The 12,831-nt window shown below is 47.3% G+C and overlaps 2 protein-coding genes across 4 annotated transcripts in view; one reads left to right on the top strand and one right to left on the bottom strand.

Annotated features, from left to right (window-relative positions):
* The window catches only part of GARS1 (glycyl-tRNA synthetase 1), a 440,746-nt gene that overhangs the window by 170,982 nt on the left and 256,933 nt on the right, over positions 1-12,831 (bottom strand). The gene's annotated exons all lie outside the window — the stretch shown is intronic.
* The window catches only part of NOD1 (nucleotide binding oligomerization domain containing 1), a 49,887-nt gene that overhangs the window by 29,245 nt on the left and 7,811 nt on the right, over positions 1-12,831 (top strand). For all 3 annotated transcript variants that reach the window (XM_050783221.1, XM_050783222.1, XM_050783223.1), the window contains 6 exons: positions 1,796-1,879; positions 3,122-3,205; positions 3,945-4,028; positions 6,434-6,517; positions 8,345-8,428; positions 11,248-11,331. In XM_050783221.1, coding sequence (XP_050639178.1) covers positions 1,796-1,879; positions 3,122-3,205; positions 3,945-4,028; positions 6,434-6,517; positions 8,345-8,428; positions 11,248-11,331 — 504 coding nt within the window. The remainder of the gene's footprint in view (positions 1-1,795; positions 1,880-3,121; positions 3,206-3,944; positions 4,029-6,433; positions 6,518-8,344; positions 8,429-11,247; positions 11,332-12,831) is intronic.

Raw genomic sequence — 12,831 nt, 5'->3', positions numbered from 1 at the left:
CAGTGCTACGCTCTGTCCATCTTGTTTTTTGCCCCCGCCCCTGCTCTGTTGCCCAGGCTGGAGTACGGTGGTGCAATCTCGGCTCACTGAAACCTTCGCCTCCCGGGTTCAAGCGATTCTCTTGCCTCAGCCTCCTGAGTAGCTGGGATTACAGGCACACGCCATCATGTCCGGCTAAGGTTTTTGTATTTTTAGTAGGATAGGTTTCCCCTTGTTGGCCAGGTGCTATGGTTACAGGCATGAGCCGCCGCGCCCGGCCCCTCTGTCCATCTTTTAAATGGGAAACTCCACACCAGTGTGGTGGCCCTGCCCTTCCTACTGTCCCCAGGTGAAGCTTTTCTTCACACAGTGAGAAAAAAAGCAGCTTGTAGGAAAGCAGAGGGTGTGAGTAACCACGGGAAGCACGCTCAGCTCTCTGGCTGCGTCAGTTAGGATTAATTTTAGCTGAGAGAGAAAACCCCAAATCTTGGTGACTTACAAACTTATTTCTCTCATGTAAAAGTCTAGAGGTAGGTAGTTCGGAACTGCTATGGAATCTCCATGACCCTCCGGAGCCCAGGCTCTCTCTGCCTTGCTGCTCTGCCATCCTCACTACCTGGCTTTCACATCTTGGCCCAAGAGGGCTGCTCAGACTCCAGCCATCTAGTCGACACTCTGGCGCTCAGTAAGAAGCAAGGGCGAAGATCGAGGGCATGCCTCAAAGTTTTAAGAACACTTATTGTCTATTACTAATTATACTGCTGCTTCGATTTCAGAACTTAATAGTATGGGCAATAGTATTTCAGAACTTAATCAGATGGGCCCAGCTAAAAGATGGGGGAGTCTATTGCTAAGAAAGTATAGATATTGGGAATGTCCACTAGCCTGTGCTATCTTGGGCTGGCCATGCCGTGTACATGCACACTATTTCCCAGCCCAAGCTGGGGACTCTGAGGGGAAGGGTCCAGAGTGTCTGACTTGATCATTTTGATGTGGCCTAAACATCAAGCTTTTCATTGTTCAGCATTTTACTTGTTATCAAGGTCAGCTTGTGGGTCTAACTGGGCCCATGGCTTGTGTTTGTAAGTAAAGGTTTGTTGGAACACAGCCATACCCATTTATTTACTTACTGGCTGCTTCACACTACACAGTTGAGTAGTTGCGGCAGAGACCACATGGCCCCCAGAGCCTAAAATATTTGCTGTCCGACACTTTACAGAATGACATGAGCAGTCTCCTTTGACAAAAGGACCCATAGCCTTTTCCAGTGACAAGTCAGAGTTAGCCCATGTGTTTCTGGATGGGGGGAGGCTGTTGGCATTTTGGGTGCAACAGTTCTTGTGAGACCTGTCCAGCATTTTGCAGGACACCTAACATCACTGGCCCTGCCCGCAAGATGACAGGGCACTCCCTCCTCCAGTCACAACCACTAAAAGCAGCCCCTGATGTTTCCAAACCCATGCCCTCCACCATATGAGAACCAGGTACAGGGTCTGGCTGACACATAGGCCACACGCAAAGGGTGGATGTCAGAGGTGGCTGGCCTCACGTGTCCTCCCTGTGTCCCTCATGGTCATGTGAGGAGCCAGGGGCTGTGCTGCAGCCTCACCTATGGGCTGGTGCAGGACGGGTCTGGTGGCCCCACGTTGGCCAGGCTTTGTAAGGGGCTATTTGGCTGATTGCTGCAGTCATTCTCCAGGGCCGTCTATACTGGGGAAAACTCCAGGGCCTGAAGGTTTCTGGATCTTTGTAAGATTAATGATCCTTCATAATGAGTGCCTACCCTGACTCGTAATTTTTTTGCTGTTTGTTTCAGACTCAGCGTAAACCAGATCACTGACGGTGGGGTAAAGGTGCTAAGCGAAGAGCTGACCAAATACAAAATTGTGACATATTTGGGGTATGTCTTTCTCCAGAACACTGTGCTAACTACCTAGTAATATACAGAGCTGCAGGGAATTCACATTCCTGTGGGTCTCTGGATGATCCGCATGGATGGCCCAGGGCTGGGGAGGGCGCTGGCCTAGGAGTTGAGAGTCCTGGGTTCTCTTTGTGGCTCGGCCAGTCATGAAGTCTTGCTGAGCCTCAGCCTCCTAACCTATAAAATTGGGATCCCAGTATAGGCAAGAAGGTTTACAACTGGTTATTGGGGGATGCAAAGAGAATATAAGGGGATATGTTGAATAAATGTTAGAATCCTGTTTACATATTAGTCTGGACTATTTTGGGTCCAGAATCCCTCATCCAGAGCCTTTGGGGCAAGACCCGAAAGGGGATTCTGAGTGCATGCTGCAGCCTGATGTGGCCACATGGGTCTACGGCAGTGCCCCATTTTCAAACACTCATATTTCTCTCGCAGAATGGATGAAACAGTCAAACCAAGTGTGGTAAGAAAGACTATAAATAGCTCCACATCAGTTGCCAAAAGAATTGTGAGAAACTCTGGGCGTTCAGAGCCTTTGAGGTTTTGGAGCCTGAGACAAGGGATTGAGGGCCAGCCCCACACCACTGGTGGCTCTGCAAGCTGGAGCAGTTGTTCAGTTTCTTGGGGCCTCAGTGGCCTTCAATGTGAATGAGGACATGGATGCAAATGACCCCAGGCCACACTCGGCTCCAGGGCTCTGTGTGGCTGTGGAACCCTGGAAGCCTGAGCTTAGCTGCCTTTCAACTTCCATCTGCTGTATTATTGAATTGGCATTGAGTGGTGAGATGGCTGAAAGGTAGACATCAAGAGTTTCAATATTCAGAATCTTTTCTTCTCAAGTTGCTGAATGTAATCTTAGTTGTAAATACCCACCACCTGCCAGTCACTGCGCACTCATGCACCAGGGCTTTGCGTTATGTCCTAAGATCCTCAGAGCCACCCTGCAAGGGGGCTATCATCATTACCCCTGTATTACAGATGGAGAAACTGAGGCACAGAGAGGTGAGGTGACTTGTCTCAGGCCATAAAGCTGGGGAAAGTAGTGGAGCTGGATTGAACCTGGGCTGTGAGACCTCAGAGCCCTGAACTCTGGTGCCTGTGTGTTCCCCTTTCAACCCAGACTTTGGAAATCAGTAGACAGCACATGCTTCAAAAAATAGGGGCTATTAAAATGACATCAGGAGCCAGAAAGTCTCATGGCTGTGCTTTCTCTTGAAGTTTATACAACAACCAGATCACCGATGTCGGAGCCAGGTACGTCACCAAAATCCTGGATGAATGCAAAGGCCTCACACACCTTAAGTAAGTGGGGTAGGCACCAGGTTCCTTAGTATCTTCTCTTGGTCACCCCCTTCTGTTGTTCAAAGATTACATGTCACGATAAAGAGCTTTCATCCTAAAGCCTTCCACTTGTCCCAGGGCCATGTTGGTCAGATAAGGATACCTCTGTGTGATCCGTGAGGCTTGGATTCTGGAAGGGCCACCTGTCGTTGGTAGGGGGAAAGGTTGGCATTTTGATTTCAGTAACTACTGGCCCGAAGAAAGGACTAACTCTCACCCTTTCTGCTGGTCTTTTTGCCCCAAGGGAGTTTCCTGTCTGGTTGCAAGAGCTTGGGCCCTTGCCCTGCTGTAGATGTGCCCTGCCCAGGGGGTGACAGTGTGCCAGGTTTGGAGCCTCTGGTCCTGCCCTGACAGTGGCCACATACCTTAACCCTTGGCAGTCAAAGTGGGACCTCTCAGGTCTCCCAAGGGAAGTCAGTGATGCTGCTGAGGTCACTTAAGAGGACCCCAGGGAGGGCTCAGGTCCCCGAGCTTTTGCAGAGACTGTGGGCCATCTCCTGGAGAGGAACCCTAACTGACTGTCCCCAGGGCTTCAGGTCCCTCCCCGACAGGAGGCCCAGGGCATGGCTCCTGTGGATCCCAGAAGAAAGTGCACAGTTCCCAAGATGGGGCTGGAAGGGGCTCTGTGGTGGGGAGGAGGGTGGCCCACGTTGGAACCCCTGCATAGCTGGAGGCTGACTGTGTGTGACTCTCTCTGCAGACTGGGAAAAAACAAAATAACGAGTGAAGGAGGGAAGTGTCTCGCCCTGGCTGTGAAGAACAGCAAATCAATCTCTGACGTCGGGTGAGTAGAAGGGGGCGGAAGTATGTGGTACAACCTGCTGTGTGTGTATATGGGCCCCTGCTGTTCTTTTCACGCATCCGTATACCAGAAGGACCGCTGGGGCTCGCTGTTGGGGAGAGAGAGTGGAGAGCTTTCACCATGCTGCAAAACTGAAACCGTGCCCATTAAGCAATAACTCCCCGGTCCCCTCTCCCCTGCCCCTTGCAGCCACCCTTCTACTTACTCTCTCTATGGTTTTGACTACTTTTCCTCATGTAAGTGGAATCATACAGTATTTGCTTTTTGGGAATGGCTGATTTCACTAGCATCATGTCCTCAAGGTTCATCCACGCTGAAGCATGGGACAGGATTTTTTTTTTTTTTTTTTTTTTTTTTTTTTTTTTTTGACAGAGTCTCACTCTGTTGCCTGGGCTGGAGTGCAGTGGCATGATCTCGGCTCACTGCAACCTCTACCTTCTGGGTTCAAGCAATTCTCCCACCTCAGCCACACAAGTAGCTGGGATTACAGGCACCCGCCACCGATCCCAGCTAATTTTTGTATTTTTAGTAGAGGCAAGGTTTCACCACATTGGCCAGGCTGGTCTCAAACTCCTGACCTCAAACGATCCACCCACCTTGGTCTCCTGATGTGTTGGGATTATAGGCATAAGCCACCATGCCCGGCCAGGATTTCCTTCTTTTTTAAGGCTGAGTAATATTCCATTGTGTGGCTTTGCCATGTTTTGTTTACTCATTCTCCAAGAACAGACACTGGCTTGCTTCTATGCTTTGGCTATTGTGAATAATGCTGCTGTGCACATGGGCCTACAAATATCTCTTCAAGGGACTGCCTTCAATTCTTTTGGGCATATATCCAGCAGTGGGATTGCTGGATCCCATGGTAATTTTTAATTTTTTGAAGAATCATCATAGTGTTTTCCACAGCAGCAGCAGCACCATTTTACGTTCCCACCAACAGTGCATTCCAGTTTCTCCACATCCTTGCCAACACTTGCTATTTTCTCTTTTTGACAGTACCCATCCTAATGAGTGTGAGGTAGTGTCTCATTGTGGTTTTGATTCTTGAGGCTTTTTAAAGCTTTTTGTATCATTATAATTTTTATTGGATTATAAAAGGAACACAGGTAATTTTACTTGGAAACTATGAAAAATAATACAAATGATCTTCTCAGAAAATAATTCTTGTTAACATTTAAGCTCAGTTAAGCTCTCTCACTTTCTCTTTCTTCCTCTCTCTCTTTGTACTACTTTAAAAAAATATAGTAGGGGTCAGACTGTATGTACAGAGTTTTATCCTTGCCTTTTCACTTCATCTCATGCCTTGAGTAGCTTTCCACTTTATTAAAAATGTGATGCCATTCAGTTGTATAGTAAATACATATATTTAAGCAAAACACTGAAAACGCTTATTCTGGGTTCCAACAAGCCATTCCTGGAATGGTGTAAGCAGGTAGTTTGCTTGGTGCGAACGTGTTGTTGAGGCAGCCGCCATTGTGTTGTGAGTGGGCCACATGAACTTGCTTTGTTGTGTGTCGACAGTGCATGCTGATCCTATTGGGAACAACCAACACTTTGTGCGAACCACACACTGTTATAAGTGCTTTGCATCTGTTCACTCAATGAATCCTCACAACAACTCCACGAGGGAATGCTCTAATTATCCCCATTTTATAGACGAGAGACTGAGATCCAAGAGACTACATAATTTCCCGAAGTCCGCACAGGTAGCAGATGGCAGAGCCAGGTCAGGAGACCACCATCTTACCATGCAGACTGTTTTAGCCAGAGCCTCTCCGGATCTGCTGTAGGGGAGAGAATACAGCTTTATTGCCGCAGCTCTCCACCAAGATGGCCACAGCCACAGAGCTTAGTTGGGTAACATCCTCTTTATGTGACAGGAACATTACTGATAGGGTTTCTGAAGGTACTTCCTGCTCTTTGTCTCCTGGAAGACCATGTCTTCAGGAATGTCTCTGACCCTGCCCAGAGTTGAGCAGTTGCTGGGAACCCAGCACCTGCACACGGCCTTCCCTCCAGGCCTCTGCAGACCTCTGTTCTCCATAGGAGACATGCAAGTGCTTCGTCTCATGAGTTCAGGCTCCCAGGCTGACAGCTCTCCGAAGCTCGCGGTGGGGCTCAGTGTCTAACTGTGCCCCTTGCCGATGGCCTCTGTTCACAAGGCTTCCCCTGCTCTTCGGTCTTGCATCACTCCTTGAATTTGAAATCCAGAGCAGCCCACTCAGAGGCCAGCGTGAGGAATTAGTGTCCAGGCCACAGATCCAGGGACTGGGCACAAACATCTGTCTGTTGAGTAGGAACTGAGCTGTGGCCATTGGCAAAAAAGGAGGGGTGAGCGTGGCTGTTTTTGGGGGAGCTAACATTCACTATCTTGTCTTCTCCTTCAGGATGTGGGGCAATCAAGTTGGGGATGAAGGAGCAAAAGCCTTCGCAGAGGCTCTGCGGAACCACCCCAGCTTGACCACCCTGAGGTAACTGTGGCCCTGCTGTCTCCAGGGGCCAACCTGGTCCCTCCTAGCTGCTCTAGGTTTGCTGGGGAAGAGTGATTGGCACTCCTAATAGAAGAGGGATTTGCATGTGTGATTTTCCTTACTCTTGTCAAACCTTTTTTTGATGCATAAGAGGCCATCTAGTAAAGCACATTCTTCTTTTTTTTTTTTTTTTTTTTTTTTTTTTGAGACGGAGTCTTGCTCTGTCGCCCAGGCTGGAGTGCAGTGGCCAGATCTCAGCTCACTGCAAGCTCCGCCTCCCGGGTTTACGCCATTCTCCTACCTCAGCCTCCCGAGTAGCTAGGACTACAGGCGCCCGCCAACCCGCCCGGCTAGTTTGTTTTGCATTTTTTAGTAGAGACGGGGTTTCACTGTGTTAGCCAGGATGGTCTTGATCTCCTGACCTTGTGATCCGCCCGTCTCGGCCTCCCAAAGTGCTGGGATTACAGGCTTGAGCCACCGCGCCCGGCCTCTTCTTTTTTTTTAACTTTAAGTTCCGGGATACATGCAGAGGATGTGCAGGTTTGTTACATAGGCAAACGTGTGCCATGGTGGTTTGCTGCACCTGTCAACCTGTCATCTAGGTTTTAAGCTCTGCATGCATTAGGTATTTGTCCTAATGCTCCCCCTCCCCTTGCCCCCCGCCCCCTGACAGGCCCGGGTGTGTGTTTTTCCCCTCCCTGTGTCCATGTGTTCTCATTGTTCAACTCCCACTTATGAGTGAGAGCATGTAGTGTTTGGTTTTCTGTTCCTGTGTTAGTTTGCTGAGGATGATGGCTTCCAGCTTCATCCATGCCCCAGCAAGGGACATGATCTCATTCTTTTTTTTTTTTTTTTTTTTTATGACTGCAATGGAATACTTCCATGATGTATATGTGCCACATTTTCTTTATCCAGTCTGTGATTGAAGGGCATTTGGGTTGGTTCCAAGTCTTTCCTATGTAAATAGTGCTGCAATAAACATACATGTGCATGTGTCTTTAGAGAAGAATGATGTATAATCCTTTGGGTATATACCCAGTAATGGGATTGCTGGGTCAAATGGTATTTCTGGTTCTAGATCCTTGAGGAATCACCTTAAGTATTTATTCAGCTCAGTGAATTCTGCATGTGTCCCACACCAGCCAACCACCACCCCCCTCAAGACAGAGGACATTTCCAGCCCCTCAGCCATCCCTGCATGCCCCTTGCTGGTAGAAGGAGGGTTTCCTAAGTGCAGATAAAACTTAATAAGATGCTGGCCAGCAGGTTTCTGCCCCTTCCTTGTCCTCAGGATGATGCTAGAAAAGAGGGACTCTTCCTCTCTATAAACAGGGATGCTTCTACCCAGCCCCCGCTTAGGCTGCTGGCCAAATCTTGAGGCCTTGGTATGTCCAAGGCTCTGCTGCTGTCCTTCCTACCACTGAAAAAGAGTCCAAGAAGGTGGGGGCAGTAGCAGAAGAGACTTCACCAGGTCTCGCAGATGGGGTCCCCTGATGGGGCCAGCCTTTAGAAGCACAGCTTGCCAGGCCTCTCCAGCCTCCTGCCCATGTGCGGAAACCTGAGGCACCGACCCCAGCCCACTGTTGTGTGAGCAGGCTGTGCTGATGGCCCGTTTTTCATCCGGCCTCCCCTTGTGCTCTCTATGTGGGCTCTGGGGCAGCAACGCCTGGGCACTGCTGCTGCAGCTGAGCACTTCTGCGTCCTGCCCCGAGTGAGTCTGGGCTGGGGCCACAACCAGGCAGAGGCTTCCCAGCTGTTCTGATGTTGAAGCTAAGATTGAATGTAGATGTGTCTCTAATAATTCACCCCAAGCATGTTCCTTCCTAGTCTCGCGTCCAACGGCGTCTCCACAGAAGGAGGAAAGAGCCTCGCGAGGGCCCTGCAGCAGAACACGTCTCTAGAAATACTGTGGTAACAGCTCGAGTCATTTCATTTGTTTGTTTGTTTTTCTGAGATAGGGTTTCGCTTTGCTGTCCAGGCTTAAGTGGACAGGCTCGGCTCACTGCAGCCTCGACCTCCCAGGCTCATTCAAACCTCCCGCCTTGGCCTCCCGAGTAGCTGAGACTATAGGCACGCACCACCAGGGCCCGTTAATTTTAAAATTTTTTGTAGAGATGGGATTTTCCTGTAATCCAGACTGGTCTTGAACTCCTGGGCTCAAGCAGTTCTCCCGCCCTGGCCTCTCAAAGCCCTGGAATTGCAGGTGTGAGCCACTGCACCTGGCACAGAGTCATTTTGGAGGGTTTGGGTCTCAGGAATTATCCCAGGGGCTGCAGATGGCCTGGAATCTTAACAGAAAAGGTATCTTCCAATTGGAAAGGCTCTAGGCCTTTCAGTTAAGTTGATAACTTAATTTCCTCCTAGAGAAGAAAATAGCCACTTCCACAAGCATGAACAGGTACAGGAGGGGGAAGTGGGCTCCAGGAGCCTGGGTCTGAGGCCTTGGCCTTCTAGGCCCCAGGAGAACCAGAAGGCTGGCCACGCAAGCTATCCAGGTATCCTCAGATACCTTCACATGTGCTTGGCAGAGGCCAACTTCCATGCACTTGGCTCAAAATTTTCTCCCTTCTTCCTCTTCACCTGCCTCCCCCCAGGCAGCCTCCTCCTTCCCCAGGTCTTCACATCAGGGTTTGGCCTTTGTGCTCCATCCAGCTCACCTGAAGCCCACAGTCCTCGCACCCTCTCTGCACTCCGGGGCACTTACTAAGTGGATGTGGCCTCCTGAGGGTGTTTTTTGTTGGTGTTCCCTTTTTTATGGTCACTTAATGTTTTATTTTGCTTTATTTGAATTTTATTTACATCCCTGTATCATAAATTCCATGCAGGTGGCTGGGTGCAGTGACTCACGCCTGTAATCCCAGCACTTTGGGAGGCTGAGGTGGGAGGATTGCTTGAGGCCAAGAGTTCGAGACCAGCCTGAACAATATAGCAAGACCCTCTATCTACCAAAAAAAAAAAAAGGAAATAAAAAATTCCTTACAGGTTAGGTGAGGGAGCTGTATTACACCCCTCCCTATCATCTACTCAGAGCCCAGTGCTCATCTGATCTTGCTAAATTACTGAGAATAATGACAATGTCATCTTTAGGAGAGAGTTTTGACACTAGGCCTGCTGGCCAGTAAGTACATTTTAAATTCTTTCCTCTCAAAAAATCATTTAACGTTTTGAAAAGTAATATATGGTTTTTGGAAAAAATGTAAGACACTAAAGGAGGACGTGAAAGTACCACCTAAAGTTCCTCCTAAAAGGAGGAAGTGAAAGTACCTCCCTTCGTGTTTTCCAAAATAACCTTTCCTTTCTAGACTTTTGTTCTATGTATGTTCAAAGATGTGCAAAATAGAATAGCATTCAACCAGTGGCTCTAAAAATATCATAATCATGGATTACACATATTTTACATGTTTCCTTTAGGGTTTCTCAATCTTGATGCTGTTGACATTTTGGTCCAAGTGATTCTTTGTTACAGTAGGGCTGTCCTGTGTAGGAGGTTTAGCAGCGTCTCTGCCCTGTACCTCCCAGTGGTGAGGATCAAAAATGCCTCCAGACATGGCCAGGTGCCCCATGGAGAGCAAAATCACATGGATAGCAGTAATGTCAACACCTAGAAGCCCTCAAGTGCTGACTGCATGCCATGTGTTATTCTATAGTTTTTTCCTGTGTTAACTCACTCAGCCTCATAATCACTCTATACGATCTATACTGTTAACATTCACCAGGGAGAAAACTCAGACCCAAAGAACTTAAGCCCCTTGCCCAAGGTCACCCTGCTCATGGGTGATACAAACCTGCCAGGCTGAGTCCGGAGCAGGTGTCAATGCTGTGTTCTTCTCCCTCCTCATTCTACCTCATTCTCCCTACTAGCTGCCCATCATCCATTGAATAGATGTCGCAATGTATTTCATCAGTTGTTTCTGATTTAAATTTGTTCAGATTTTACATTAGGATAATACTACAATGCATGCTGCAATGTGTAAAGCTTTGTGTGTATATCCTTGCACACTGTAGGGTAAATTTCTGGAAGTCTAATTGTCTTAAAATGAAACCCATTTAAAATTTGGACAGGCACATCCAAACTGCCCTTCAAGGAATGATTTTTTAAAAATATTCTTTCTGTTCTATTCTTCTTCCTAATGATTCTTTCGTCCACTGGCACAAGTGGGTCCTACCTATTTACACTGAGGAGCTTTGGTGCTTTATCCAGACCACTTCTGGTTCTAAGGGCCATTGAGAGGCTTCGTGAACTGTTAGTCACTTAACTTGGGTCGCTCACAAGTTAACTAAGAGCAAAGCACTGAACACATTTTAATGTGCAGGCTGTTTCAGGTCTTCAAACTGACTTGGAATAACACACTGTCAGTGGTGTTCAAGGGACCTTGGGACTAGAGGAGACCTGAGAAGCAGGCAGTGGGCCCCCATCTTTGTTTTCTGTGGGCCCCCATCTTCCATGAAATCTGAGGGCTCAGCAAAAGTGGGGAGGGAGGGTGGGCTCCTCTACAGGTAGCCGGGCTAAGAAACAGGAGCCTGGGTACAGGATTTGCATTAGAAATGAGTCCCATTGACCTTCCGTGTGGCTGACAGGCTGGGCTTGGAGCCTGGCTGTTTTCTGGGTTCTCAGAGTGATCATCTGCGTAGCTGGAGAGCCTTGGGCTGGGTTCCTGCTCCTGTGAACTCTAGAACAATGTCTGCCAAGTAGGCTCTCTTGAGTAAATACTTCCTTTTTTTTTCTCTAGGCTGACCCAAAATGAACTCGACGATGAAGTGGCAGAGAGTTTGGCAGAAATGTTGAAAGTCAACCAGACGTTAAAGCATTTATGGTAACTCAGAGAGCCTTAGAATTTCAGACTGTGTTGCTTTTCAAAAGTATTTTTTGAGATAAAATTTACATACTGTAAAATTCACTCTCTTAAAGTATACAATTCAGAGGTTTTTAGTGCAACCATCACCACCTAATTTTAGAACATTTTTACTTCCCCTCCCCACTCCAAAAAGCCCCTGTATCCATTAAGCAGTCACTCCCTATCATTCTCCTTCCCAGACCCTGGCAACCACTAATCTGCTTTCTGTCTCTATGGATTTGCCTACTCTGGGCATTTCATATAAATGGAATCAAGCAATATGTGACCTTTTGTCTCTGTGTTCTAGCATGTTTCATTCCTTTTTATGGCTAAATGATAATTCACTCTAAGGAAATTTTGCAGTTTATTAATCAGTTGATGGGACATTTGGGTTGTTTCTACTTTTTGACCATGATGCATAATGCTACTGTGAACACTCCTGTTCATGCTTTTGGGTGAACATATGTTTTCATCTCTTTTGGGAATATACCTGGGAACAGAATTTCTGGGTCACATGGCAATTCTGTAACTTTTTGAGGAACCACCAAACTGTTTTCTAAAGTGGATATACTATTTTACATTCTCACCAGCAATGTATGTGGGTTCCAATTTCTCCACATCCTCACCAACACTTGTTATTGTCCATCTTTTAAAATCTAGTTATACTAGTGGGTGTGAAGTAATATTGTGGTTTTGATTTGCATTTCCCTGATGACAACAATGTTGAATGTCTTTTTATGTGCCTACTGGGCATCTGTATTGCTTCTTTGGAGAAATGTCTGCATATCCTTTGCCTATTTTAAAATTGGGTTTGTCTTTTTATTGCTGAGTTATAGGGTTTCTCTATATATTCTGGGTGCTAGACCTTTACTAGATACAGGTTTTGCAAGTATTTTCTTTCTTTCTGTGGAGTTTTTCCTCTTTCTTGATAGTGACCTTTGAAGGACAAAAGTTTTTCACTTTTTTTTTTTTTTTTTTTTTTTGAGATGGAGTCTTGCTCTTGTCACCCAAGCTGGAATGTAGTGGCACAATCTCAGCTCTCTGCAACCTCCACCTCCTGGGTTCAAGCGATTCTTCTGCCTCAGCCTCCTGAGTAGTTGGGATTAGAGGCATGAGCCACCACGCCTGTCTCGTTTTGTATTTTTAGTAGAGATGGGGTTTCACCATTTAAGCCCAGGCTGGTCTCGAACTCCTGACCTCAGGTGATCCGCCTGCCTCAGCCTCCCAAAGTGCTGGGATTATAGGCGAGAAGCCACTGCACCCTGCCAATAGTTTTTAATTTTGATGAAATCCAATTTATCTATTTTTTTTTCTTTGGTTGCTTGTGCTTTCAGTGTCTTATCTAAGAAATGATCGCCTAATCCAAGATCGCAAAGCTCTCCACACAAGTTTTCTGTTCAGTGTTATAAGTGTTTCCCCTCACATACAGGTCTGCAATCCATTTTGAGTTGATTTTTGTGTATAGTGTAAAGTGAGGGT

Source organism: Macaca thibetana, chromosome 3 (assembly GCF_024542745.1).
Source record: "Macaca thibetana thibetana isolate TM-01 chromosome 3, ASM2454274v1, whole genome shotgun sequence".
Classification (NCBI taxonomy): Eukaryota; Metazoa; Chordata; class Mammalia; order Primates; family Cercopithecidae; genus Macaca; species Macaca thibetana.
The sequence above is the reverse complement of the archived record's forward strand: the minus strand, read 5'-3'. Positions and strand labels throughout refer to the sequence as shown.